The 26,173-nt window shown below is 40.4% G+C and overlaps 2 protein-coding genes across 2 annotated transcripts; both read right to left on the bottom strand.

The window, feature by feature from the left end:
• Positions 1-370: 370 nt before the first annotated feature.
• On the bottom strand, positions 371-21,129 carry LOC141770930 (uncharacterized). Its single transcript, XM_074640780.1, has 21 exons — positions 20,989-21,129; positions 20,074-20,312; positions 18,591-18,739; positions 18,153-18,278; positions 17,897-18,055; positions 17,656-17,797; positions 17,111-17,244; positions 16,858-17,014; positions 15,645-15,748; positions 15,058-15,153; positions 5,991-6,226; positions 5,668-5,781; positions 5,392-5,519; positions 4,387-4,535; positions 4,155-4,280; positions 3,834-3,995; positions 2,642-2,834; positions 2,434-2,558; positions 2,185-2,350; positions 1,990-2,093; positions 371-886 (listed from the first exon to the last, which is right to left on the bottom strand). Exons 1-21 carry the CDS (start codon positions 21,121-21,123, stop codon positions 783-785), a joined length of 3,048 nt encoding a protein of 1,015 aa, XP_074496881.1. The 5' UTR covers positions 21,124-21,129; the 3' UTR covers positions 371-782.
• Positions 7,915-12,206, bottom strand: LOC141771348 (matrix metalloproteinase-20-like). The gene is given in 10 exon segments (XM_074641490.1): positions 7,915-8,419; positions 8,743-8,846; positions 10,102-10,258; positions 10,485-10,627; positions 10,712-10,823; positions 10,914-11,047; positions 11,049-11,073; positions 11,409-11,534; positions 11,680-11,828; positions 11,961-12,206. Coding segments are annotated over 10 exon segments (1,224 nt in total). The 5' UTR covers positions 12,134-12,206; the 3' UTR covers positions 7,915-8,318.
• Positions 21,130-26,173: the final 5,044 nt, after the last annotated feature.

Genomic DNA, 26,173 nt, shown 5'->3' with positions numbered 1-26,173 from the left:
GAAAAAATATAACCCATATTCTTGCTGATTGCACCTTCTGCACTTGATTACCCCTTCGGTTTGTTTCATAATACTAAACTATAAAATCCTTAATGTATCCGTGTTCATGAGAAAACCGGTGACTCAGCTCTCTTTCTATATTGGATTGCCTCTCATGTGGCTAAAGTTGCACTAAACAAGCCCTGTGGTCCTAATTCTAAAATTGCAGGATGCAGGCAAGACAGGAGGATTTCACAACGTAACAGTTTAGACATAATCAAGAACAACTAATGACTTAAATTGTTTGCTAATTGTGTTGCTGTGTAACCCAAGTTGGTATGAATACTGAGATGCAAGTTGGGCCCTGTTATGGCTGGAGGGGACCGTGTGATTGCAGTCAGAGCTCTTTATTTGCAACCCTGAGATCAGTTCAGAGGATACATTTAAATCCCTTATTTTACAACCAAAAATTGTGCAATTTAGCATCACTGAAATGAGTAAACATCTCCGAGCAAATACATTCACCATCAGTGCATTCCTTTGCTATTTCCACACAGAAAAAAATGAACCTTTCAAAGCAGTTCAAAGATTATCTACAGAATTGATCGAATGATTATCACTCACTGACCTTTGCCTCACTTTGATCCTGTTATTTGCTAACAGCCAAGCAGGAGTTAGACTGTCTCTGAGAACTGTTCCCAACACAATAAAAATATACAATACTGTTGTTCATGTGATTGTTTTTCATGATATGCTAACTGCGGTCACATCTTTGACATGGACAGTTGAGTTGTTGTGAGTTTTCAGTAACAGTTGAGCCAGCCGTAGTTGAGCAGCACACGCTCCACTCTCCTGTACGCCAGGTAGTATTCACTCTGTCTGGGGCCGTCTGAGAAATACAGATATCCTGTGGGAGGGAAGATTCAGTTTATATGCAAATATTGAACTTAAGGCAGCAGCAATTGATTTTTGGCGCAACAAAACAAGCTGTAAACACACAATGGCATATTATATTACAGAAAGAGTCACCTTATAAAGTTGTTTAGGTGAACGTGCACTGAAACAGCTACCTAACACATCCAGCAGATACGGAGTAACATCAGAACATTTTTTGCTCTGTTTTGGTCTCCATCAAGTCCTGAGAAAATGATCTGAGTGGTGAAATTCTCTGTGGGTTTTTCACTATGAGACTACTACACATAGTCATTTGATCAATTGTTAAAGGAATAGTTTGATGCCCGGCAAAGTAATAGTCCCCCCACCCTCATTCCCAGAGTGTATATTACAGACGCTTTGTCACACCCATCAGCGTGTCATACCGCCGCACAAGGCACCGGTCTGAGACGCATTTCCATTAACTACAATGTAAACCCATCCGCAACAACAGTAAACGCTCAGAGAAAGTGTGCCGGGAGTGTGGTGACATAGCTTTAAGAGCGAAAAGACACACATTGGGCAGGCGGGAGGGGAGGTGGATGGATTCAACAAACACAAGGCTTTCATCCTGGAGATGCTGTCCGTGTCCAATGCGTTACGTTACAATCAGATGTTCATTCGTGTCCCATGTTCGCAACGTTAAAGTCTCATTTTCACAAGCATGTTGTTTTTTTCCTAAACCTAAGCAACTGTTGTTGTTTACTTCACATTAAGCACATGTTTGCTGCGAAAAGTAATGCAGAGGGCTCTGACAGAGCGTATGTGATGAGTTGGGATGAGAACGGGTCGGTCCACCACATAACTCCCTTATGACTTGGACAGAGCCAGCCTAGCTGTTTCTAGTCTCTATGCTACGCTAAACTAAGCTAAGCTAAGCTGGACAAACATCACAGAGTGGTAATGATCGTCTCATGTAACTCTCAACAAGAAAGCAAATAAGCGAAACAGTCAAATTATTCATTTAATATAACAATACTGATTTTGATGGTGATCATTTTCTGCCATTCTAACCAAAGGTGGCTCTTGACTTGAGTATGAAATGTGTTAAATGATTTAGCGAATGACATTTCTCACCATAATTCTCAAAGGCTGCGTCTACTCTGGAGCCGATGCCAGGGAAATCCTGAGTGATGTATCGTGGATATCCAACGTCCATTTGGTTCCTGCGCTCATCATAGCTGCAACCGAGAACAGAGAGACGATTAGAAAGGATTTGTAGACATGCCATGTTAACAACAAACTAAAGACTTTATCATCACCAACACTCACCTCCAATACTGGTTGTTCACAAAAATGAGTGTTTTTCCAGTAGTTGCCACATAGACGGCTGCATCCACCTTATTGACTGAAGAAGGGAGGCCGAGGCTGGTGAGAGACTTTGGATAGCCGGACATGATTGTCTTTGCATAAGCCCTAATGCCCCAGTATTGACGACCTATAGAGAAACAGTCAGAGGTTATTACATCATGTAGTAATCTGTGAGTATATTCAACATTCAAACCTAAAAATGTACATTACCTTCAAAAAGAACCACCACATCCTTGGATGGGACTTCAAAGGCAGCATCGACAGAGCTGATTCGTGACCATTTCGTGCTCACTTTCGTTAAACGGATTCCTCTGGTACTCTTCCTCCAGTAGTATCTAGGGAGGATTTTAAATTGTAAAAATATGTATTTTCGTATGTCGAACACAAACAAGATGATCGTCACTTATTAAAAATGTACCCGTTTTTGAAGAAGTACAGCTCTCCCCTGATGGAAGTGGCAGCGTCGAACACCAGATCGCGGCTGCACTGCTCGTTTCCAGGGTTGGGCAGAGGGTCTGGGTTTGGATCCTCTGTTGGTTCCTCTGGCTCTGGTTCAGGGTCCGGGCGAGGAGGGGGTTTAGGTTTTGTTGTGGGCACTGGTGTACGGCTGCCTGAATGATGCAGCAAAATCAAAATTAACTAAGCTATGAGCTTCAGTCATCATAAAGCAAACAACCATCAACATAAATAAGTAAAAGATGCACTTTTAGAACCATTTATTTATGCTTGGGCCTTCAGCTCATGATTTATGGAGGACGAAACCTGCCAAAATCTAAATAAATTAATAAATAAATTAAATTTAGCAAAAATAATATCAAAAATAAGTGTAGACATTAATTAATTAATAAAATGTGACAAATTGATATTTCAGTTTTAATTTGCTTCTTTATTTATTTATCTTTGTATTAATTCCCTTATTTATTTACTCTTTTAAGTTTGGGAAATAAATAAGTTGTGAAATGCAAATGGGAAATTGTGCATAAATAAATAAATAAATACATAGATAAATACACACATTTAAAAATAAATAAAAAATTAATGCAAAATCAAATAAATAAATAAAAAATAAATGTAAAAATAAAAAAATAAATACAATAAATGCATAAATAAATACATTTAGAAATTGATAGAAATATTAATAATATTAACAATAACTAAATAAAATGGAAAATTAAACAGAAGAGTAAATAAATAAGGGAATTAATACAACTATAAATAAATAAAGAGGCAAATTAAAACAGAAATATTAATTTAGGTCACATTTTATCAATTCATTAATGGCTACATTTATTTCTAATATTATTTTTGCTACATTTAATGACATATTTATTTATTTATTGAGTCATTTATTTTGTATTTATTTCTGATTTTGGCAGCTTCCGTCCTCCATAATGTTTAAGGTGCTGGCAAAAACATTGATTTTCATGTGCTAAAATGTTTTACCCTATTCACCTGGAGTGTCTTTCCCTTAAAATCAGTTTGACTGTCAAGCACACAAACCACAATGAATATAAAATGAATTCAGTTTAAATCCCATGCTGTTCATTCTCATCTCATTGTTTTAACTTAATTTAATCCAACATGAATGTGAATCTGATGTTCTTGCTCACCATAAAGGGCTTGAACCCCTCGCCTGTCATCGTCTGGCAGCCTGTATCCGTTTGTGTTGACGTATTGATAAGTTGGGTACATGAGTGCACGTCTGTCCCTGGAGTGATCCAGACCCAGAGCGTGGCCAAACTCGTGGGCCGCCACCAGCATCAGATTCACACCTCAACACAACAATGAAGCAAGTCAGACATTATTTTATATACAGAATAGATTATATAGAGACAGATTATATACTTCTGTGGGAACTACACAGATTATTCACTTCTTCCCCAGTGGACAGGACAGCTTCAGGTTTACTAATATGCTTAGTATGTATTTACCTCTTTGGGTAAGAGTCCAGGTTTCATCATCATCAAAGTGTGTGTCCCCTCCCTGACCCCGTCCAGGAGAGTTAGCATGAGCCAGGACTCCCCCCGCCCCGTCGAAAGGGTAAAAGTCCCCGTGATCTGCACCGGGACAAAGAAGACATAATGTTATCTACCGTTTCAGAGTTGCATGCAGAGAAAAGGATTCCCATGAAGATGAGCTGGGTGTTTAAGAATCCAGACTCACATCCGCCCTTGAAGAGGATCATGATGTCTGCAGCACCACTGGAGATCTTTTTGAAGTCCAGAGGGATGACATCGCTGTAGAGCTTGAAGGCCTGAGCGATGGTTGCATCCACGTGACTCTGGGTCAGATCCGGAGTGTACTGAGTGATCCTGTTCAGATTAGATTATACAGCATGTCTTTATTTATTTATTCAACCACCAACAATACAATTAAGTGACTAAAATATTGCCTGATTCTACCCAGATGTAGTCTTATTCTACCCTGATCGGGTCTTATTCTTCCAGATGTGGTCCTATTCTACCCAGATGTGGTCTTATTTTACTAAAATCTGGTCTTATTCTACCCAGATCTGGTCTTATTCTTCTCAGATGTGGCCGTATTCTACTAAAATCTGGTTTTATTCCACCCAGATGTGGTCTTATTCTACCCAGATGTGGTCTTATTCTACTAAGATCTAGTCGTATTCTACCCAGATGTGGTCCTATTCTACCCAGAAGTGGTCTTATTCTACCCAGAAGTGGTCTTATTCTACCCAGATGTGGTCTTATTCTACTAAGATCTAGTCGTATTCTACCCAGATGTGGTCTTATTCTACCCAGAAGTGGTCTTATTCTTCCAGATATGGTCCTATTCTACCCAGATCTAGTCTTATTCTACCCAGATCTGGTCTTATTCTTTCAGATCTGGTCCTATTCTACCCAGATGTGGTCCTATTCTACCCAGATGTGGTCCTATTCTACTCAGATCGGGTCTTATTCTACCCAGATCGGGTCTTATTCTACCTAGATGTGGTCTTATTCTTTCAGATGTGGTCCTATTCTACCCAGATGTGGTCTTATTCTTCCAGATGTGGTCTTATTCTACCCAGATGTGGTTTTATTCTGCTAATGTAATGTCATGACCTACCATAATGATCAAATATTAAAAAGTGAAATGTACTTTAGAAGTTGTCTTTTATAGATAATTCTGTTATAATAATATGTTCCTTCCTACAGTTCCAGTTACCTGTAGGTAATCAGCCTTTTCTCCCATTTGGGTCTCCCAGCGAAGTGTCCGTATCGGCTGATGTCTGACACGCCACACCTGGGCGCCTTCATCACCTCCACAGTCTCGTTGTTCAAGACACCAGTCACCTGATGGTCAGATGATGATATGAGGGAACAGAGATTTTGTAAAGTGAAGTTTGAAAAACACATGATTTCTAGTATGAATCATTAGACAGTTATTAGCAGTCATAAAGCAGACCTATAAAAAGTCAAAGCTTTCATTCATTGTGATTACCTCCAGGCCAAAGAAAGCCTGCATGGCCTGTAGATCCAGGCTGAAGGATGTAGCCATTCTTCTCACTGAGGTGTTTGTCACCCCAACATCAGCATAGAACTGAGAAAGGTATCCCTGACAGCAGGAGAAGGAAGATGATTTTAATGCAAGTGATTCATATTTCATTAATTCCTGTCTAATCTAAATTTAAAAACTTTCTGCAACTTGCCTCACCTCTGACTTCCCTAGAAGAGTCATTAGAGTGTCTTTAAAGATGTTCCTGCATAATCACTCAGACAGTTCCTAGTTGATAATATTTATGCAGAATATATATAGTGCATTACCTGTGCCAGGTTTTCTTCCTCTGGTGAAACTGTTGGAGCAACGGTCGGTGCTGCATGACACAGGGCCGAACAACCCAGCAACACTATCCAAAAACCAGCAAAAGACATCTTGTTAGAAATTTGTCTTCTCTCCATCCACTCTCCCCTCATAAAGGCAGCCTGAGGTTGTTCTGATATAAGCTGAATGAGAGTAGTCAGTGTCCCCCTGTGTACTCCAGTAAATGTTGGATAAGCCCCTCACCAGAGGGGGGAGGGAGGGAGTAAACAGTGACCTCTCTGATAACACAGTGGGAGGAGATGATGGTTTTAACTTCACTCATGAAAAATCTGTTTATCTTCTACTGTCACCATAGTGTTGTCTTGTAATGAGATGCCTTCATGCGCCTCTTCTATCCCACCTTTATGATTTACCCTCTGATGTGTTTGCATCATTTGTCACATGTGCTCATCTGCATGTGTTTTATCAGGAAAAATCAAGGCACTACAGGCAAAAACAGTGTTTTCATGCACTGATCAATTTTGAAATTTTGGCTCTTTCACATGTCTTCTTTCAGACTAGTGGAAAGAAAACATCCAAAATGCACATTTAGGTGTTTATTTTACTGCACTTTTCTATTTGCATCTGTAGATTTCTAAATTTAACAAAAGTTAGCATAAGATAATGCCTCATTTGCACATTAAAACATAAAATTTCAGAAAACTTGTAATACAAAAAAGAATTGTCTTAATGTAAGTAATCTACCGAGTAAGTTTCGTAGTGATGTTTATTAGGTAACGTTTTTTTTACCCTATTCACCTGTAGTGTCTTGTAAAATGTCTTTAAAGGCCGTTTTCTCAAAATGAGGTTTTTCTCAGACTCTCCACTTCAGTAGCACTTACATACACTAAACTTTCCAGTTTCATTCCTATCTATATTCTGAAGGTTTTTAGCGAGTGATTTGTTCATATATCATTCATAGCCTGATTTATCGAACATTTTATTCCTAAAAACATGGCGAAACTGTTGACAGTATTTTCTGATTTATGGAGTGATAAAAAGGGAAATTCCCTCTGTAAAAACCTTTGACTCTAATATGTCAACAAAATGAAACAATCATTTTGAACCTGGCTTTATCCAATATTTTGTTGTTTTTAGTGTCCTCATGTTCTTGTTGATAACCTCTGATGTACAGCGACCACAGTCCAGTCTGGTGGGTAAACAGGAATGCCAGATGTGTACAGTTAACTCACGTCACATGACTTTTTTTTCAAGGCACTGAAGTCCACTGATTGAGGCTGAAACTTCCTCTCACCGCCATCTGGGGACGCCAATGTTGCTAAAGTTGCCTTGCACAGACTTCAACAACAGAAACTGTTTATTTGGATCTACCGGTCTACTCATATGTTTGTCTAATGAAAAATGCAAGCCTTATTTTTTGCAAGAGAAAAACAGTATGAGTATGACCCCGGAGCAGTGGTGGAAGGTAAGTGGTTTACCTAAACATTGTACTTACTGTAACACAACTCTGAGGTATTTGACTATCAGTCAACATGTCACAGGAGTCACAGGATCTGTTTACTGATTGGCTGCAGGTATTCTCAAGCATGTAGGAGAACTATGGTGGCCAACGCGAAAACATGAAAGGCCCTCTCTAGAGCCAGTGTTTGGTTTGTCCGTTCTGGGCTACTGTAGAAACATGGCGGCCGGCTCCACGAGGAGGACCCGCTTCGTATGTAGATATAAACAGCTCATTCTAAGCTAACGATAACACAACGATTTAGGTGATTATACACTAAAGAAAACATACTTATTAATAAATTATTATATTGCATATCTGCCAATACATCCCCCTAAATGCTACACACTGTTCCTTTAAGTAAAGAATCTGAACACGTTATTATGCCTTGAAGAGCAAAGATGAAACAACACCTGAGATTTATGAACACATTTTGAGTTCAGTTTAATAACACAAATCCTGTTAACACATATACAGATTTACAACATTGTCAAAGTCTTGTTACACTAACACACTAACATTGTGTAGTCATGAGGTTTTTATCATTATTAAATGTACATCTGAGGACAAACATACAAGAAAAGTCCACAATATTTCAAAAATGTATATACTTTGCATTTGATATTCACATTATAAGTTCTCAGTACTGTACACTCTTGCACATTGGATGTATAAATGCTATTATACCCAAGAGGAAGGTCAGAGATGTAATTTATATACAGGTACACACATGCCCCAAAAATCGAAACATACTTATTATCTCAGTTTCACAACCATAACAGTTTTTCTGAACTATGTAAAGGACGTATTCTCAGTAACTGTATCGACTGTATCAACATACCAGCCAAGAATTTCCTGAAATTGTATTCACCACCTTGTTTCGTCTGAAGTCATACTGGTAGGATTTAGTCCCACTGAAGAGGAAGATGCTACCTGTCAACAGAAAATCATACAAAACATGTGTTATCTCCTCATGTTGTTTCAAAACAAACAAACACGATGAAAAGTGAACAACAAAGTTTAGCTGTAAACAGGATTTCTACTTGAGCAACACGTCGTTCTAAAACTGGGTCAAATGGTGTTTTCAGTGTAAAAGTGTGTCCACCAGTGCGGTGAACCCCACCCGTCTGCCACCTAAACACGGTAAAAACAAGAAATTACAACTTCTATTTCAGCTGAGTTCTATTTGTATCCTGCTGCTTAGGTCCACATTATACAAAGTTCATGACCATAAACTGTGAACTCTTTTTGTTTACCATCCAACTTAAAGGCGGCGTCGACCCGTCTCGGGATTCCAGGCCAGTCTGTTTGGATGTGTCTGGGGAAGCCCGGGTCCATCCTCCTGCTGCGCTCGTCATACCTGAGGTTGAATCATTCAAATACATGGACTGTTGTGTGGGAATGTCAATATGTTCATGTATAATGCTGCTCATCCAGCTCAATTTTCTAAATAATGTGTTTGCTGATTACAATTTTAGATGTTCAGTTATAATGTAAACTTCCTTCTGGTCAAATGGCTAGTATGTTAATAGACATACAAAACTGGTTTACTGCCTTCGACTGGGCTTTATACGTCGGTACCATAGACTGTATATAAAGATGGACGACATGACAACTCCCCTAAAGTGATTCCAAAACATCTCGATCGCCCCCTGGTGGCTGGCTGCAGTATAGATCATAAATCCCACCCAAACTAAAAGTTCAAAGTACATGTCAAATACATTTTTCCCGAAGATGGTTTCTATCATTTTAGGTAGTTCTTATCTCGCTGATGTATGTTCAAGTGTTAATTTTTCTGATGAGTTTGGTTTTAATTAGTTATTTGATGCTATAAAAAGGGGGTGAGATGTCATAATTGACAGCTGCTCTGGGTAAAGTAGTTGCGTAGTCGGAGGCTCGGGAATTGTACGAGAGAGGAGATGTAACTTTAACTTTCCATAACCGTCACAAGTCTGTGTAATAGAACGTGTCAGTTTGATCATAAATGTAGTTATAGAGATAGTATGATTAGTTGTCCTTATTGCCAAACAGCTACCGTGGTGCTAATGTAGCAGCTAGGTGGCTCACGCTAACAAGCTGCGGTCTTGCTCGGCCTGTGATTGGCTCAGGTGGGTGTGTGGACGTGACCTCGATACCGCGGCTCCAGCCCCTCGATCAATACTGTGCAGACTCTGACTCCAAATGACATCAAAATCTAAAGATGGAAGCTCCCGTGTCCGAGATATTTTGGACAGTTCCGAAAGGAGACGGTGCACACTAACAGTCAGTTTCCTGTATCTGTGTCATGTGGGTGGAGAGGCAAACACGCCATGACCACGCCCACTTAGGAGACAGGAAGTGTATACCATTTCAAACCATTGGACGAGCTTGTAATGCGTCATCTTTGTAATAGAGCATCTTTGATTATGAATAAGTACCTCCCACAACCCCCACTTCAAAACATCCAAAATATTAATAGTCATACAAACTGATTTACTGCCTTTATATGGCCGTTATACGTAGGGATCAATTAATTTCGATGGGTAAGGTTTCCTGTTGACTTTTCATGTAAAAATATATGATTAAAACAGAAAATCATGTTCAATGTAAAGCAAGTTGGCATCATAAACAGTTACCTGTAATAAACGTCTCCTATGAAGAAGACTGTTTTCCCGTATTCACTGATATGCACGGCAGCGTCAACCTGCCTGACCCTGGAGGAGAAGCCGTACTCGTAGATGGAGCCAGCATGACTTTTCATCTTAAGCTGCTGAACCACCCAATACTTATGACCTGGAAAAACACAGCCGTGTCACTGCATTTTGGGACGCCATGAAAAACAGCTACATACCACAAGCGCCGTCAAACTCAATTAGCCTCTTGCATGAACTGCAACACTTAAGTTGCACAAGGCTGTAATTTTGGCGCAACATTGTGTTCTCCCCCCCCTGCTGGAAATCCGGCATTGTCATGCTGACAAGGCCTTAAGTGATGCTTTGCAGACTGTCCATTACTCTACCAGTGAATATGTATGCCACGCCTTTGGCCGGGATGTCATAAGCGGCGTCCAAGTGAGAGCTGATGCTGGGTAGATACGTGCTGCTGTGGCTCTCTCTCAGGCGATTCCAATACGTTGTCTTTGTTGTTCTCATCCACATATACCTGCGTTCAAACAATAAGCAGACTCAGCTGCAGCTGTTGGTCTTTTGTTATCATAATATAAAACATATTTTACATATTGTGTACCTGTTCTTAAAGAAAACAATCTCATTTCCGATCATAACTGCTGCATCAAAAGTAAAGTTGGGGTTACACTTTTTGGGGGCTGCTTGTGTTTCCTCTTTTCTTGAGGGTTTTCCTAAGAAACATTGGAGCAGAATGCATTAAATATGGTATTATTCATTACAGTGCTGATCATTTTATTTCCATTTTGTGCAATCCTCCTCACCATACAGCGTTTGGATCCCCAGCACATCATCTTTGGATAGAGAGTACTGTGTGCGGCTGTGATACCTGTAGTTGGGGTACATGATAGCAGAGGGGTCTTTTGAGTGAGTCAGACCCAGTGAGTGTCCGAGCTCGAGCTGCAACAGCGAACAGGCTGTAACCTGAAATACGACATACAGACAGTTACTGTTAACACATTTAACTGGTCAGTTGACAGTGAAATAAATATAGTGGAGTAAAAAGTACAATAAGTCCCTCTAAAAAAGTAGTGGAGTAGAAGTATAAAGTAGCATAACTGGAAATATTAAAATAAATTATCAAGTACCTTAAAAAATGGAGGTATACAAGAAAATATTGATTATGCTCAACAAGAAGTATAAAGGACAAAGCACTGACAGTCTGCAAAAGGTTTCTGATTCTTAGCTTCTGTACAATAGAAGCTAAGAATATAGATATAGAATCTATAGGACAATCTTTCGTGTTTAACTTGACAAACCTTGCCTCCCCGCCGTCCATGTTTCATCTTCATCAAAATGCACGTCTCCTCCGATCCCCTCTCCTGGCTGGAAGGCATGAGCCAGCACACCGCTGGGTCCATCGAAGGGAAAGAAGTCTCCATGAGCTGCAACAGAAAGGACACTTGAATTAGACTGGACTTGTGCTGTGTTTATATCTTTCTTTTGTGACAATATTATTAACCATAATTGTGAACTCTGTTTTGATCTTAACCAACATAATAATTCTTCAGAAGTGATTTTGAGATTTACTTCTGCGGGCGAAGGTGAAGACGATATCAGCTTTGCCATGGTTGACTCTGATGAACCTCAGTGGTGCAGCATCACTCCACATCTTCAGGGCTGAACGAAAGGACTTTTCCACATCCTCTCTCGTCATGTCTGGAGTGAATCTGGCAATCCTGCAGCGCCAAAGACAGATGCACAAACATGAGACAGAAGGAGCTACAGTAACATGTCCTCTGTTGACTAAATGAAATCTAAAAAGAAAATGCAGATTTAACAATATTACAGTAAAAAACAAAACATCTCACATGTATGTGATGGTGTGGTTCTTCCATTTAGGCCTTTCTCGGTAAAAGCTGAAGTTTTCCACATCTGGAACGCCACACCTGGGCTCCCTCATCACATCCAGGGTGGTAGAGTCCAGACCACCGGTCTCTCTCAGACCAAAGAAGTTCTGCATTTCTCTGATCTTCTCCTCCATGGCCGCCGACGTGGACCTGATGCCTCTCCCCGACTCTCTGCCTCTGGGACTCAGGTTGTAAAACCTCCTGAGGTAGTCCTGTTGTTGAGAGGAGTTCAGGTCTCAGTTATTATGACGAGATGTCTTAAAAGATAATTTAGGGCGCCTGGGTTAGCTCAGTTGGTAGAGCGGGCGTCCATGTATCAAGGCTTGGTCCTGACCGCGGCGGCCCGGGTTCGAATCCGGCCTGTGGCCCTTTCCGCATCCACTCTCTCTCTCTCCCCCCTTTCAAGACTCTATTCACTGTCCTCAATAAAAATGGAAAAATGACCCCAAAAAAATAACTTAAAAAAGATAACTTAAAGGGTAAATTGGTCCAGTATTGAGGGAGAGCGCTGTAGACGGCAGCTGCTCTCAGGCTTTAATACGGTGCTATTGGGGCAAGCTGGCACCGTCATTTACGTCCACTGAAAGTGCTTGTTTTTGCCATGACAGGCTCTGATTGTTATTATAAGTGTCTGACAACATTATGGAAAGAGTCTCGCTCAAGGAGAAGTCTTGTTCTGAAATCTGGCGAGGTGACGTGTTGCTGGAAGGCAACGGTGGAAACACTGCCAGTATCAGTCGAGCAGAGTTTGTTGTGTTGGAGTACACAAAATGTAGCTTTGTTCATATTATGAGCGAAAAAAGCAGCAAAACAGCCAAACGTGGCCAGCTACATTGCTGGCGAGTAATTGCTGAAGTGTTGCTCAAAGATCGTTGAAGTAGTTGTGTCGTTAAATAACACTGGGAACTAGCTAATGACATTTTTGTAGACAGAACAGAACAAGGTGAGACTAAAACATATGATTGGTTGACGCTTCACTGCATCATTGGAGCGCTGAAAAAAGTTGAGACCAGCTCAACTTTCTTTGTAGCGCATCGTTAATTTGTAACTTCATGTCGCTGGCTTCCATTGAAAATGACTTGTAGCCTGTTGCTGTGTCGCTCGTAGTGTGAAAACAGAATTGGTGTTATGTAAAATACTTTCAATGTCATGGCTGAATATTTAGATGATTTCCACAATCTGGATGAGGTCTTTGAATTCAATGGCCGCCCGTATTTATTTGAGCCACAGTATACGGATATTCAGATTTCACAACAAGACTTCACCTTGAGCGACAAACAGACCGGATCAAGTGAAAGGTAAGAAAAACGTTTTATATCTTTCTATAGTCCTTTCCATAATGTTGTCAGGCACTTATAATAACAATCTGAGTCTGTCGTTACATTGATGCCGCTCACTTGCCCTCACAGCTCGTTTCACGGTTGCTGGTTACAGTGTACTCCCTCAATACTGGACCAATTTCAGAAATTGTCGTCCACATTAGTTACAGACACAAAAACATGGGAAGATAGGGTCCAGGTTGAAAAATACTTAAGTTACCCTTTAAATGTAACTGCAAAAGGTGTTTTAAATTTTTTTTTTCTAGTATGTTATTGGAATATGATGTGGTCAATGTTTGATGTGAGGTTAAAGGTGTTTTTTGTTAGATGCACATGATTGTTAATTATTTATACAAATTCTTTCCCCCTAAAGTACAACTTCAAAATTGTGTTGCAATCAGAGGAAATTTCTCAGTGATATTATTTTTTTCTGACCTGTTTTATGAAGGACACAGATGAGGTGAATCCTGGTAAAATTACGGATTATCCCTCATTGACCCTACTTATTAAGTGAACAGTATATCAATTACAAAGAAGGAGATGAGGGTTTTCTGAGATAATTAAGAAGTGGATTAGCAGATGGAGCTGAAATTTAGAAGCAGAGGGATGCCCCGTATTTAGTTTTCTCTGTCCACATGGGTAATGTTGAGATTAATCTATAGTTTGAAAGACATTGTATGAGTGTGCGTCCTGGGTCCATGTGGGTAAAAACACTATGTGCTACTTCATTCTTAAAAAAAAAAAAAAATCATTACACTTCAATAAGCATTTGTAAATAATAAATAGTTAATAAATAAAATATAGTGTTGCATTTGGAAGTAACACTAGCTGCATACATTGTAATGTAACAGATCTAAACAAATCAAATACACACAATATTACCTTTTTAAAATTAAAGCACAAGAACAAAACATTGCTTAGTTACAGTTTGCAGTAAATGTTTCTGCACAACCAAAGTCACATTCATAATCATGCGAGTTAATATGTATTCTAATGGGATGTCTAATATAAACTATACAAACCTCAGCCTGCTCCTCATCCTCAGGCCTCGGCCCCTGATCCTGATCGATGGGTAGAGTCCACAAGAGCTCCGCTAACATCAGCGAGCCCAGAACAGGTATCCACAGCCAGAACAGCTCCATGTTTTAAATGCACATTCCCACCAGGCTTCACTTTTATATATATATGGGAGTATTCTCGGGGTTGTTGAGCAATCACATGGCACAAAAAGCACAGGATCCTGGTCGTTACAGCCGGGTATACCTGCCACAATTTACTGGAGGCTTTGTGGTTAAAACCTCCCAATGAAACGTCTACATAATATGTCTGCAGGGCTTTCCGTCTGTAATGTGTGTGTACGGTGTGTTTTGTCGTATAGAAACCACAAGTGTTATTTAGGGATTCTGTAGGTTCAGCCAAGTCAAAACATGCAGGAAGTAGAGAGGCTAACCTGATTTAAACTCATTATATCTGTATATTAGTCTCCACCAGTGATGTGCATATTTGATAAAAATATTTAAAGTATAGCATTTTACTGTGGGATACATATAAAAACCACAAACATGCATTATCAGGTTTGGATTGTAATTCTTTTATTTTGACAAAATATGATGATGATAAATAAAACTCCACTCGAAAGTGAAGCAGCACAGTGTTTTCTTTCTTCTCGTTGTTTTAATTTAATCAAGGTTTTCAGGTAATGTCCTTGCTGCATGTTCAGGGATTTACAGTATTTCAACATCCGAGCCAGGAATTAGCTTTCTCAACTCCGACAACGTGTTTCTGGGTGTAGTCGTATTTGTAGACTTGTGGCCCGACAAAGAAGTAGATGAAACCTGAGATGAGGACAAAAAAAAAAGATATTCAAGACGTGATTCACATATTTAACCTTTATCATGTTGTGTTGTCTGGAATGTGCTGTTTGTTGTTGATGATGTTTACGATGATAATGAGCATCTTTCTCAACTTAAATATCTTTACTTTTGCTCTGACAGTATATGAAATGACGGCCTTTGAGTGGTAAAGTGGGTAAATTATACCGTTAAAAATCATAGAGGGGAACCACATGCTCTGTAAAATCTTCACTACACCCAGCTGTTGAATGTAAATTAGCATTCTTGTGCTGCTAATAACAATACAACCTGCAAAATCCCCCTCAAGCTACAGACAGAAGTGAACTAGCTCCAATGCTAGACGACGTTACTGCACATTCCAATCAGAATATGTATGTGTATTTATGTGGCTTGTCGTGGAACATTTTTAGATAAGTGAACAAACAATTTTCAAGCTTACAGCACAGCGGGTAATAATAAGTAAACTGGCTCACCCTCTTTATGAACAGCTGCATTTATTGTTGTGTTGACTCCTGGAAAGTCCTCGCTGATGTACTTTGGGTAACCAAAATCCATAACCCTTCGGTTTTCATTGTAACTGGAGAGGACACGATACAAACAACGTTCATCAAAAGTCATGACTCATGATGATCTGTTCCTCTTTTCAAAGCTGAGACAAAACATTTGTTCATGGCTGCTGCTGGTACAGTAAATAGTCACATCACCAAAATCCAAATGGAGCCCTTTGCTCTCTGTGTGAGGTCCGATTTTAACTGCTAACTACAAACGAAATCTTTCAGTTACATCTGAGTCAACTTTTTTAATGTGCGAGTCCCTAGCTACCGCTGCTTTGTGATTTGCCTCGGTTCGGCCACAACACTTTAATATTATGCAATTTTTTTTAAAAAGTAGTTAATTTAAGCTAAAAATAGTAGGCCTACAGTATAATTTTATTTAATTCAGTCTGTTGTGCACACATACAGTACATGAATTTATGTCATTTTGCTGATGCAGGACATTGGACAATTTTCTGTCCTCATGATGGGAAAAAAAAGATATCCTACAATGCCAAACACGAGTATTCTCGTACCTGAAGTGCACGGTTTAGGGGCCATTTATTTACGCGCTCAAATCCTTTGTTGAAAATGTAGACGTATGGAAGACGTACACTCAAATGCAGGAGCAACACCGTTGTGACGTGCAAGTGTTCCCAAGCGCCTATTTTTCAGGGTGCAACAGCTGCACTCCGGGATAAAAATAGCTCAACTTTTGGAACGCTGCAGATATCTTAACCTTTCCTCCGTAAATATCAGTCAACGGTAAATATATTGAGGAGAAGTTAATTATTGTCGTGCAGGACTACCCAGAGCTTTACCATCTATCCCAGAGACTATTTCACTTGCATCGCCCTTTCTGTCCGAGGATGTCACAAGTTGAAAGGTCAGCCAAATTGACAGAGAAATCAAGCAGTAAAGCTACTGCGAGGGATTTACGGTGCTGGAAATCCATTTATCTTTGTTTTGACTTTGTTTAGTTTAGTCAGTGAGGTTTTTACTGCTAAGTTACAGCTAGTGTCCTTTTCATATTTTTCACCCCTGCTCCTCAGACAGCCACTGAACACAAGTCTATAAAACTGCCATAACTGATATATAATATCAGTAGAGAATAGAGATATTTTTAACCAATAGATTCATGTTGTTGCCTTACCTCCAGTAGATATCCTGCATAAAGAAGAGGGTGCGTCCTGTTTTCACTATGTGCACTGCTGCGTCAACGTCCTGGATCCAGGCTGGAAACCCAAAGTGGCTGAGTGCTCGAGGCTTTCCCCTCACTTGAGAGCCTTTCACCGTCCAGAACATGGCTTCTGTCCAAACAAAGAAAATAAAAACCATCAGTGGAGTTTTTTTTGCACAAATGAAAGGTGTTTACTTTCAGGTACTGAACCATTAAGGACAGTTACCGTGAATGAGGTAAGCAGTGGATCTGCGAGGCACCCAGAAGGCTGCATCGATGCTGGTTTCAATCTTGGGCATAAAGTTGGTGATGGGGCCTTCTTTGATGTCATATTGCGCATTATGTTTAATCCAGAGGTATCTAGTGGGACAAACATTGTCGGTTGGAGAAAAATATTAAGGATTATACTTGTCATGTCCTTCCGTTGGAAGAAAGCAAAATCTTATAAATGTATTGATACAGTTTGTACCAAAGGTGGGACAAAGTCATTGTTTTGCAAGTCACAAGTAAGTCTCAAGTTTTTGCACTGAAGTCCCATGTCCTAAACTTTGATCTTTGGTCATGTGATTCAAGTCTACACCTCTGATTGATACTATTAGATGACAAAAAGAAGATAACTTTCATCCATCAGATCCTCTAAGATCATACCCTATGAGAATCATTTAGAGATAGAAAAATATGACCTTTGACGCTTTAGCTTTTTCTGAAGAGGAAATATATCTTCTTATGAATAACAGATGTGTTAAAGAAAGAGAAAAATCATCAACCTACCTTTCTCTGAAGAAGAAGGTGGCGTCCCCAAGAGTGGACACGGCGTCAAAGGTCAGGTCTGAAGCACATTTGTTCTGCATGCGTTGAGGGAACAGCGACGAGCCGAACTCCGGAAAGTAATTTGGAGGTCCTCTGACTGGACCTACAGTACACATCAGATTTGAATATAAACACTCAGAATTCATATACTTCATCAATGTTACTGTACTTCAAGTGCAATAAATAGATAGAAATAGTTTACTGTAAAGTGCGTTGATGTTTGCTACATCCTCTCCTGATAAGAGGTTGTCAGAACGGGAGGATTTGTAGGTCGGGTACATCAGTGACTCAGGGTCTCTGGAGTGCTTCAGGCCCAACGCATGACCAAATTCATGTGCAGCTACAACGAACAGACTAAAACCTGCAACAGCACAAAGAAAATGCATCCAAATGAAGTGACATTGTCTTTAAATTCCTTCAGTATCATTGTGGAGTGCCAGTGTCATTCAGTTCAGCACCTGTCTCTCCCGCTGTCCAGTGCTCGTCATCATCAAAGTGTGTGTCGCCTCCCATGCCTGGCCCTGGACCGAAAGCGTGAGCCAGTGTTCCTCCGGGTCCGTCAAATGGATACAAGTCACCATGTTCTTCACAATATAATCCAGACCAAACATGAAATAGAAACCCACAGAGAACACAATTTTCTTTCAAGCCAAAAGAAAATTACAGGTCTCCGTTCGCATTGTCTAAATGAGTCTGTCGGGTTCAGCAGTCGGTGCATGATGACGCTGACTTAAATTACTACTGAAGCTCCCCGTGTGTGTATCCATGTGACTGTGTTTTACATAATACTTGTTATATAACCGAAATGTGCATTTTTCAATCTGTGACTGTTCAGTGCACTTCCTAATATCATCAATAGTCTACCTGTCCTGTGTGAAGCAAAGAGACAAACCCACCATAGGTCACAAACTCCACGGTGATGTCAGCGCTGCGGGTGTGCGACCGGACAAACGTCAGACCGCTGGCTCTGGCCCAAACGCTGAAAGCTGACTCAACCAGAGAGTCCACAGTGTTGCGAGGCAAATCTCTGGTGTACCTGCCAATGCTGCAACAGCAACAAGTACACGTCATGTTGTTGATGAACACAAGGATCAAGACACAGTGTTCCCCTAAATATAAATATCAATCTCATAACGGACCATGGACGGCGTGTCAATATACGCTTGTTATATGCATTGTGTCCTTTCAAAATTAAGTTAACCAGACCATTAAGTTAGGTTTAGGCATCACAACCACATAGTTAGGGTTAGGAAACGGTCGTGGTTAACGTTAACTTCACTGACTAGCGACTCACATGACTGTTGGGACTGACAATAGTAACGAGTCACGTGACTAAAGACTGATGTGACAAAATAAGTCAACGTTACTTTTAGTTTCACACGAGACATGAACGCCAGTCTCCTGGTTGAAAGTCTTGTGTTTGTTTGACCCATCCACCAACCCTTCTGCCCGCCCTGAGCGGACTCTCACACTATTAATACTACGTCACTTGCTACGACCATCGAATAACGCCTCGGGTATTTGGGTTTACATTGGAGTTAGTTGAAAGCCCGGTTCGTCACATAATGTTGCTAAAGGGTGCCTCTGCGCGTTGGTCTCCAATGCCGAGGGGCACTGACCAAACGGCGGTACTTGACGAGTTGGGAGTGAGAACGGGTTGTTACCGCAGTTTCACAAGCGTGTCGGAGAACTACGGTGGCCGTCAGGTGACGTTAAAACGTGAAAGGCTCTCTGTAGAATCAGTGTTTAGTTTGTCCATTCTGGGCTACTGTAGAAATATGGAGGACTCCGTGAAGACGACCGGCTCCCTATGTAGATATGAAGGGCTCATTCTAAGCTAACGAAAACACAACTATTCTTAGTTACAGGTGATTACACACTAATGAAAACGTAGTTATGAATATTATATTACATTTCTCTTAACAGATACCCCGAAATGTTACACACTGTACCTTTAATTATGCATCTATTCTGTATTTAATCCAGCAGGCGCGCCTCAAACATAACTAACAATGAAACGGATAAGGACGTTCCAGACAGTGTTACATAAGTTCAAGCATGTATGGTGAACTTGGCTCTCTAACAAGCCCATTAAAACTCTCAGAGGCAGGAGTCCCAAACCATACAATCTGTTAACCATAATGATTTGTGACAGCTGCTATTCCCGATTTCTGTCAACATTTTTATTGCCTGCTGCCTCAAAAATGTTTCCCATGTATTGGCAGGATTTGCATTTTAGGGACAACCAGACTAGTTATATTTTAAGCAAGTTCAGTCTGGGTCAGACGTGCCTATATCCGTCACTTACAGATATATCTCAGACTGTAATTCTACTGCACCTTAACAGTAAAAAGAAACGCATAAAGACCACATAGATACCTGTAGGTGATGACATTCTTGTTCCATCGTGTCCCCCCGATGTGGCTGTACTCCTCCACATCTGGAACGCCACATCGAGGGCTCCTCATCGTCTCTAGGGTGTTGGAGTCCAGCACACCTGTTGCATTGAGCCCAAAGAATATCTGCATGTCTTTCACCTTGGAGGTGAAGGAGGGCCCGCTCCGCTTCATGCGCCCCAAAGGCTCTTGCTGCAGGTTGTAGTACTGCTGCAGGTATTCCTACGAGTAGATTCGAGGTCCAACTCAGATATCATGTTGCACTGAAGAAACAGGTAAATTAACTGGTCCTGGACAACTGTATTCTCTTTGTGGATCCTTTTTTTTGCAGCATGCATTAAAGTAGATTACATATTATCGTCATACTTTGTAGCATCCATCCAATCGCACATCCATAACTTCTACATAAACGTATCTGCACCCTCGGGTGATCAGATTTACAGCATCACCTGTCAATTACACCGTTTCTATTTACAACTAAAATCCTTCACAACAGTAAACTGAATTAAAGCAACATTGGTAATCAATTCCCGTGCAGATTTTCTTTCCCAACAACTCCTTCCACAGAAAAATGCATTCATGGAAGGAAATTAGGGAGAGAGAAAAATGAGGATGCTGAAAAAATCTGCTAAAGCATGCAATTTAACAGCTACAAGGACTCCGAGGGCAGTGCAGTAACTTACCTCCGCCCCCCACCCACACAAAAACACAAGAAATAAAAACATGTAATATCATAACACCAACATCCCACACACAGGCGAGAACAGATCCTTGCTATTCCCTTCCTTCAATAGAAACACCTTCACATTTACACGTTTTTGGCATTATCCAACAGATTCACCTACATGCAGTTCAATCTCAAACTTTTGTAATGCAGCTCATGCAATTATGCACTTACTGTGGCCAGCAACAAGTCAACCTGTGGTTCTGCGGAAGGAGAGATGTCGGCCGCCGGTATAAATGTGGGCGCCGTAAAACACGGACCGGACAGAAGCAAGACCAAGACACAGCAGGAAAGCAGCATGACATGCATTTCACAGACTTAACACTACATGAATTGTAGTGGCCTAGTTTAAACACAAGTCCTGGTTAATGAGAAAGCCTTTTAAATGGTCATTGTGACTCATGCCACTTGCAAAATCCAAGAGAAGCCTCAGACAGCACTATGGAATTAGGGAGGGGTTAGCAGAGAGCCAAGGACCGCAAAACGAGAAAAGAAAGAGATGACATTTGGACAGTTTTGATCATGTGACACATTTGCTCCAATGGTGATCTATATGGATAACGTATTTGGTGGGTAGTTTCAATTTCAACATCTTATTCAGATTCATTGCACATTTAGGACTGAAATTGTTTCACTAAATGATTAAAGTGATGAAATTGACACTGGGAGTTTAAAGGTGTAGTGTGCTGATTGACAGATAATCCCAAACAAGAGGTGAAATTACAACATGAGGCAACACACAGCACAGAAAAGGATTCTTTACTTGTTTTATTTTATCTTTACTGTTTTTTATTTAACAATTACTAAACTATGCAGGCTGGTCTCATACACTGATCGTAGCTATACCAAGTAAGGGATAATGTACAGTGAGCCGGTCATTGTTGTGAAATAAACCCCAACAGCGCGGCCCTCTTGCACCGCCCTGAAGGGGTTTATTTAACAGCAATGACCCGATAGCCGTTCCATTATCCCGCTTATTACACGGCTACTTACTTAAGAAATCAATAATTTGACACGAAAATGGTCCGCTAGAACTGCGCCCATAGCAACGGTCTGTTATACATAGCAACGGTCTGTTATAAGGAAATAACAGATTGTAGAATGCGGTGATTGACCAATCAGAATCGAGTATTCAACAAAGCCATGTAATAACAAAAAGGCTGCGTAGGGAGGAGGTTAGGGTGGATGGACAGGTTGACTTTCGCCCAGGACACCAGCGTTCATGTCCCGTGTGTAACCAGACAACCTGTAACAATAGGAACTTACTTTATGTGTTGCATTTGCAACACGGAGCAAAGTTGTTGTTGCACCTAGAGGAATAAATAGTATAAAAAGACATGTCGAAAAAGGCTGTTTTGTGAACACGTGCCAACAACAACATCAGCAATGTGTCTCTCGCGTATGGTATCATTTATCGTGTATTTGTCGCATGGGCTTTCGTGACAAAATTCATCCTGGTGAAAGATCTTGTAAGTTTATTTTGAAAAGTCTGTATTTATGTAACGAGCAGAAATGGACACGTGTTGCTGGACATTCGTAGGAAAACGAACGAAAAAGGAGGAATAACTTTTTCTTAAGATATCATAGGAACCGTTGTATGAGAATACGTTGAACTATGAGTATGTTCGTCATAAACAAGTTGGTATTTCTACCATCAAAAACCAAGCCGCTCTGATATTAAGTAAATGACTTCCTGAGTGGAGCTCCTGTAGGGGAACCTCAACTAAACTCCCTCCAGACGCGCTGCACAGTCACACCCACGCATTCAGCAAGCGCTCCCAAAATAGCCCCTTCAAAGCCCATTTGTGTCTGGTTTTACCAGCAAAAAGCATGCTAAGACCTTTCAATGAGAGAGTTCGCTGAGACGGGTGCTGAAATTGCAGGGGTGGATTTAAGGCCTTCGAAAAAGAAAATGGCCACCAGCCAGTTCGCCTAGACTGGCAAGGGTGGTGCCGCGGTGCATTCAGGCTACAATTATGGTTGATTGGTCATTGTGGAGCTTTATGGGTCCGACAGCATTCCTCTGCGGGGCAACAAGCTTTCCAGAGTACGCCGTGCTCTTTCACAGAAAGACCTGAAGAAACTGTGTCGCTCTGGTTTCATGGTCTGAGTACAGACGAGGTAATGAAGTCATTTTAGGCAGGAGTGATGACTGAGAGTGTACTTTGGAGCTGCAAGGATACAAGCTGGGAGAGACCACTGTGGTAATTAAACCAGATGAAACATCTCTGTTTTGCCCGAAGCATACACTTTCAGTGTGACGAGGTGCCAGAGATGTTAAACATCAGGACAAGTAGCTGAGATGAGAAATACCTGGCTTGGAAAGCATCTTTTCTTAGTCTGTAATGATAAGTACTACTTTATGCAGTACTTCAAGAGACACTGTATATCCTCAAAGTACAAAAAGGACCTGACAAATTAGTTTATAAATATAGCAAACACCAACAAACGCAGTTTTTTAAACAATATTCAACTTAATCAGTAATACATATAGTATCCACATCACTTCACTTCAGTTCATTTTCCTTTACTCAGAAAAAGTCAATCCCGACTCCCATCAAACCGGTCTCGATGCATCCCTATTGATAATAAGGAAAGGTGTATAAAGGGGTTTCAATGAAAATGAACCAATAAATAAAATAACAAAATAAAGCCTGCCGTATCGGGCGTTATCGTTATCATTAGGGATGCACGAATAGCACAAAGACCTGCCCTAATGCAGGTAACTTAGTGGAAAGCTGTTCTTTAATATTTACTCAAACTATGTTTCCGAATGCTCAAAATCACCCTCAATCAGAAAAGTTAAGACAGCAAAGAAGTCTCAAAAGGGGCCTAAAAACCAGAGTTTCTGGCTGAATCTGCAAAAAAAAAAAAAAAAAGAGGTCTGCAATCTGCATTAAGTTGAGGAAGGATCAAGAATGCCCTAAAGAAAGGGCATCGTCACATCTGATTGGTCAAGAGGAGAAATGCACCAAGCTGCTCTCAATTGTTAATTAAGAGTCAGTCCCCACATCCTGCACAACAGGTGATCGGAATAACCCTCCAATCAACTCAGGGGAATTGTGACATTCAGCTAAAATGACAGCAAGTACCAAAGAATGAGGGACTGCTACAACGGCATGTTCCCTATGAGAAATAGACACTCTTAATTAAACAAAACTGAAACAAATGATGCAACCTTTAAAACTGCTGTGTAGCATTTGAAAATATCAGACTTTGGCTCCCTCTAGTGGTAGGCTAGTATAACAAATGCCACTGTGGCACGGTGCAACCTCCCTACACATCCAAACCGAGATGAATGGGTGAAATCAATACTCAGACTGCACTCATTTCAACTGGGATTATTTTCTGCAAAAAAAATTTGGCTTTAGAATTTGAATGTAGCAATACACTTTAACAACAGTAACATAAGTACACACTCAGTGATGACTAATGTTTGGTTCCTCAAACGGTGCCTTCCAATGAAACTCGTGAGCTTGTGTTTACAACATGGGAGGTCGTGTACACAATATGCTTGTCGTTCAAGTGGTTACGTCGTGAGAACACGACTGCTAACGTCAATATTAACGTTACTGTCGCCGTCTAGAAGCCACAGAGGCAAAACATTAGGCAAGCTATCAAGTGGGTAATATAATGCAGTAAATGCAAAGGCATTACGACAGAGGAAAAAGATGAGGCCGTTGGGAATATCAACCTTTTCCTCAGACATATTATAAAATTACAAAGAAAAACAATATATACAACTAAAATTATAATATATTAACTTATTATGCACCGAAAAATGAACTTCCATGGCCTCCGTCATTTCTGACAACGTCAACAAACACAGCACAACTCGTGAACTCTGAGCTTTCAGAAACTTTCCACTTACGAGGTCGTGAAAACCACATGAGGGGGGCGTTCATATGGACTCTTCTTGTGAACCTGGTAAACACGACCCCATTTGAAGGCACCATAAGAGCGTTCAACATCTGTAGCTGGAGGCCGAGTGAGCCAGAGAGAGCATAAAAGATTGCGTTATCGTACATGCACCTCATTGCAACTTAATGTGCTTATCATCAATACAAATAGACCCAAAAGTAACAGATAAGACTAGATAGCAAATCATTTGCGATTCTAATATTTGTGGTTTGATTCAGGAAAACGTATAAAATGTGTTTTTACAGTCTCTTTAGATGATGGAGCAAATCTGACATCAAAGTTGTTTGTGCTGTATTTATTTAAATTTGGCACTTCAGCATGAGGTTGTGGTAACACTGGGGCATGATAAGACACATGAAGGGATCAGATAGTTTGTGTTATCCCACTTCAAAACAGTCTCTGCTGCCCTCCTGTGGTTTCTCTTCAGCATGTGTAATTTCTACATTTTGCTGAGTGGGCCTGACTTTACACCACAGCCGTCACTGTGGTTTGAATCTCTGCAGTTGCTCAGCATTTAAATTTAAGCCCTTTTTTGGAGTTTCATGTGTGGACTTGCAATGTGTGAAGATTAAATTACAGCTTCAATAGCGTACTGTGTGATTTCTGATACAGCTTTAGCATCTCTGTAATCTAAGTCATCTCTTTACTGTAAACTGTAGCTGATTCATATTGTGGCTCACTGACCATGATGCTCATTTTCATTATATTATATTGCATTTATTTGGCAGAAGCTTTTTGTCCAAAGACACTTAAAATAAAAATAAATTATTTTTCCTCAGTCTGTTGCCAATAAGCTGTTTTTAATGGTTTAAAAGGTCTGTGTGTATTCTGAGTCATCGCAGGAACATTGAGCCGCATTAGAGTCTTCAAGTTTACATTTTAAGTTAAAGATTGGCATGTTAGCAAATACGCATTGAGGAGAAACAGATATAATTGTTACAAAAGAAGCATGTTTACATTTATGTCTAAACTTTCTGACCACACAACAGTTGAATGTTTAAGCCTGGCCTTTCTTTGCACGGGAAATTATTGAAGCCGACCTCTGAATCAACTGAATGTGTTACTCTCTCAAGCAAATTGATGTAATTAGTTCACAAAATGAGCAAATTGTTGAAAGAAAAAAGCAAAAAAAAAAACACGCAGATCCCTAAAGTGCTTCTCCTGTAGTCGTTGTATTGTGAAGCTTGTTTGAAACAGCTACAGGCACACATAAAACATTCAGTTAGTTAGTCAGTAAATGCATACTAATACTATTAAAATGTAGATTTGCACATTTATGGTGATCTTGTATAGGTGGGTTTCTTTAAACTGTACAGGGCCGAGTGTAGAATCAGCAAAATGTAAATGCAGCTTAAGGTTGATGACTCACGTTCTGAACAAAGTGGAGGCAACTGATTCATTAACCCTTGCATGGGCAAAGACATACTGTAAAAACTGC

The sequence above is a fragment of the Sebastes fasciatus genome, chromosome 7, assembly GCF_043250625.1.
Source record: "Sebastes fasciatus isolate fSebFas1 chromosome 7, fSebFas1.pri, whole genome shotgun sequence".
Taxonomy (NCBI): domain Eukaryota; kingdom Metazoa; phylum Chordata; class Actinopteri; order Perciformes; family Sebastidae; genus Sebastes; species Sebastes fasciatus.
This window is presented reverse-complemented; position numbering and strand designations above follow the sequence as displayed.

What these genes read in the sequence shown, in the direction of transcription:
- LOC141770930 (XM_074640780.1), bottom strand. Translation starts at nt 21,123, where the DNA reads ATGCATGTCATGCTGCTTTCCTGCTGTGTCTTGGTCTTGCTTCTGTCC. An exon ending in AAACATCAACGCACTTTACA is followed by an intron (nt 17,798 to 17,896) that starts GTAAACTATTTC and finishes TGTGTACTGTAG; the next exon opens with GTCCAGTCAGAGGACCTCCA. An exon ending in AAAAGGCTGATTACCTACAG is followed by an intron (nt 4,536 to 5,391) that starts GTAACTGGAACT and finishes TAATCTGAACAG; the next exon opens with GATCACTCAGTACACTCCGG.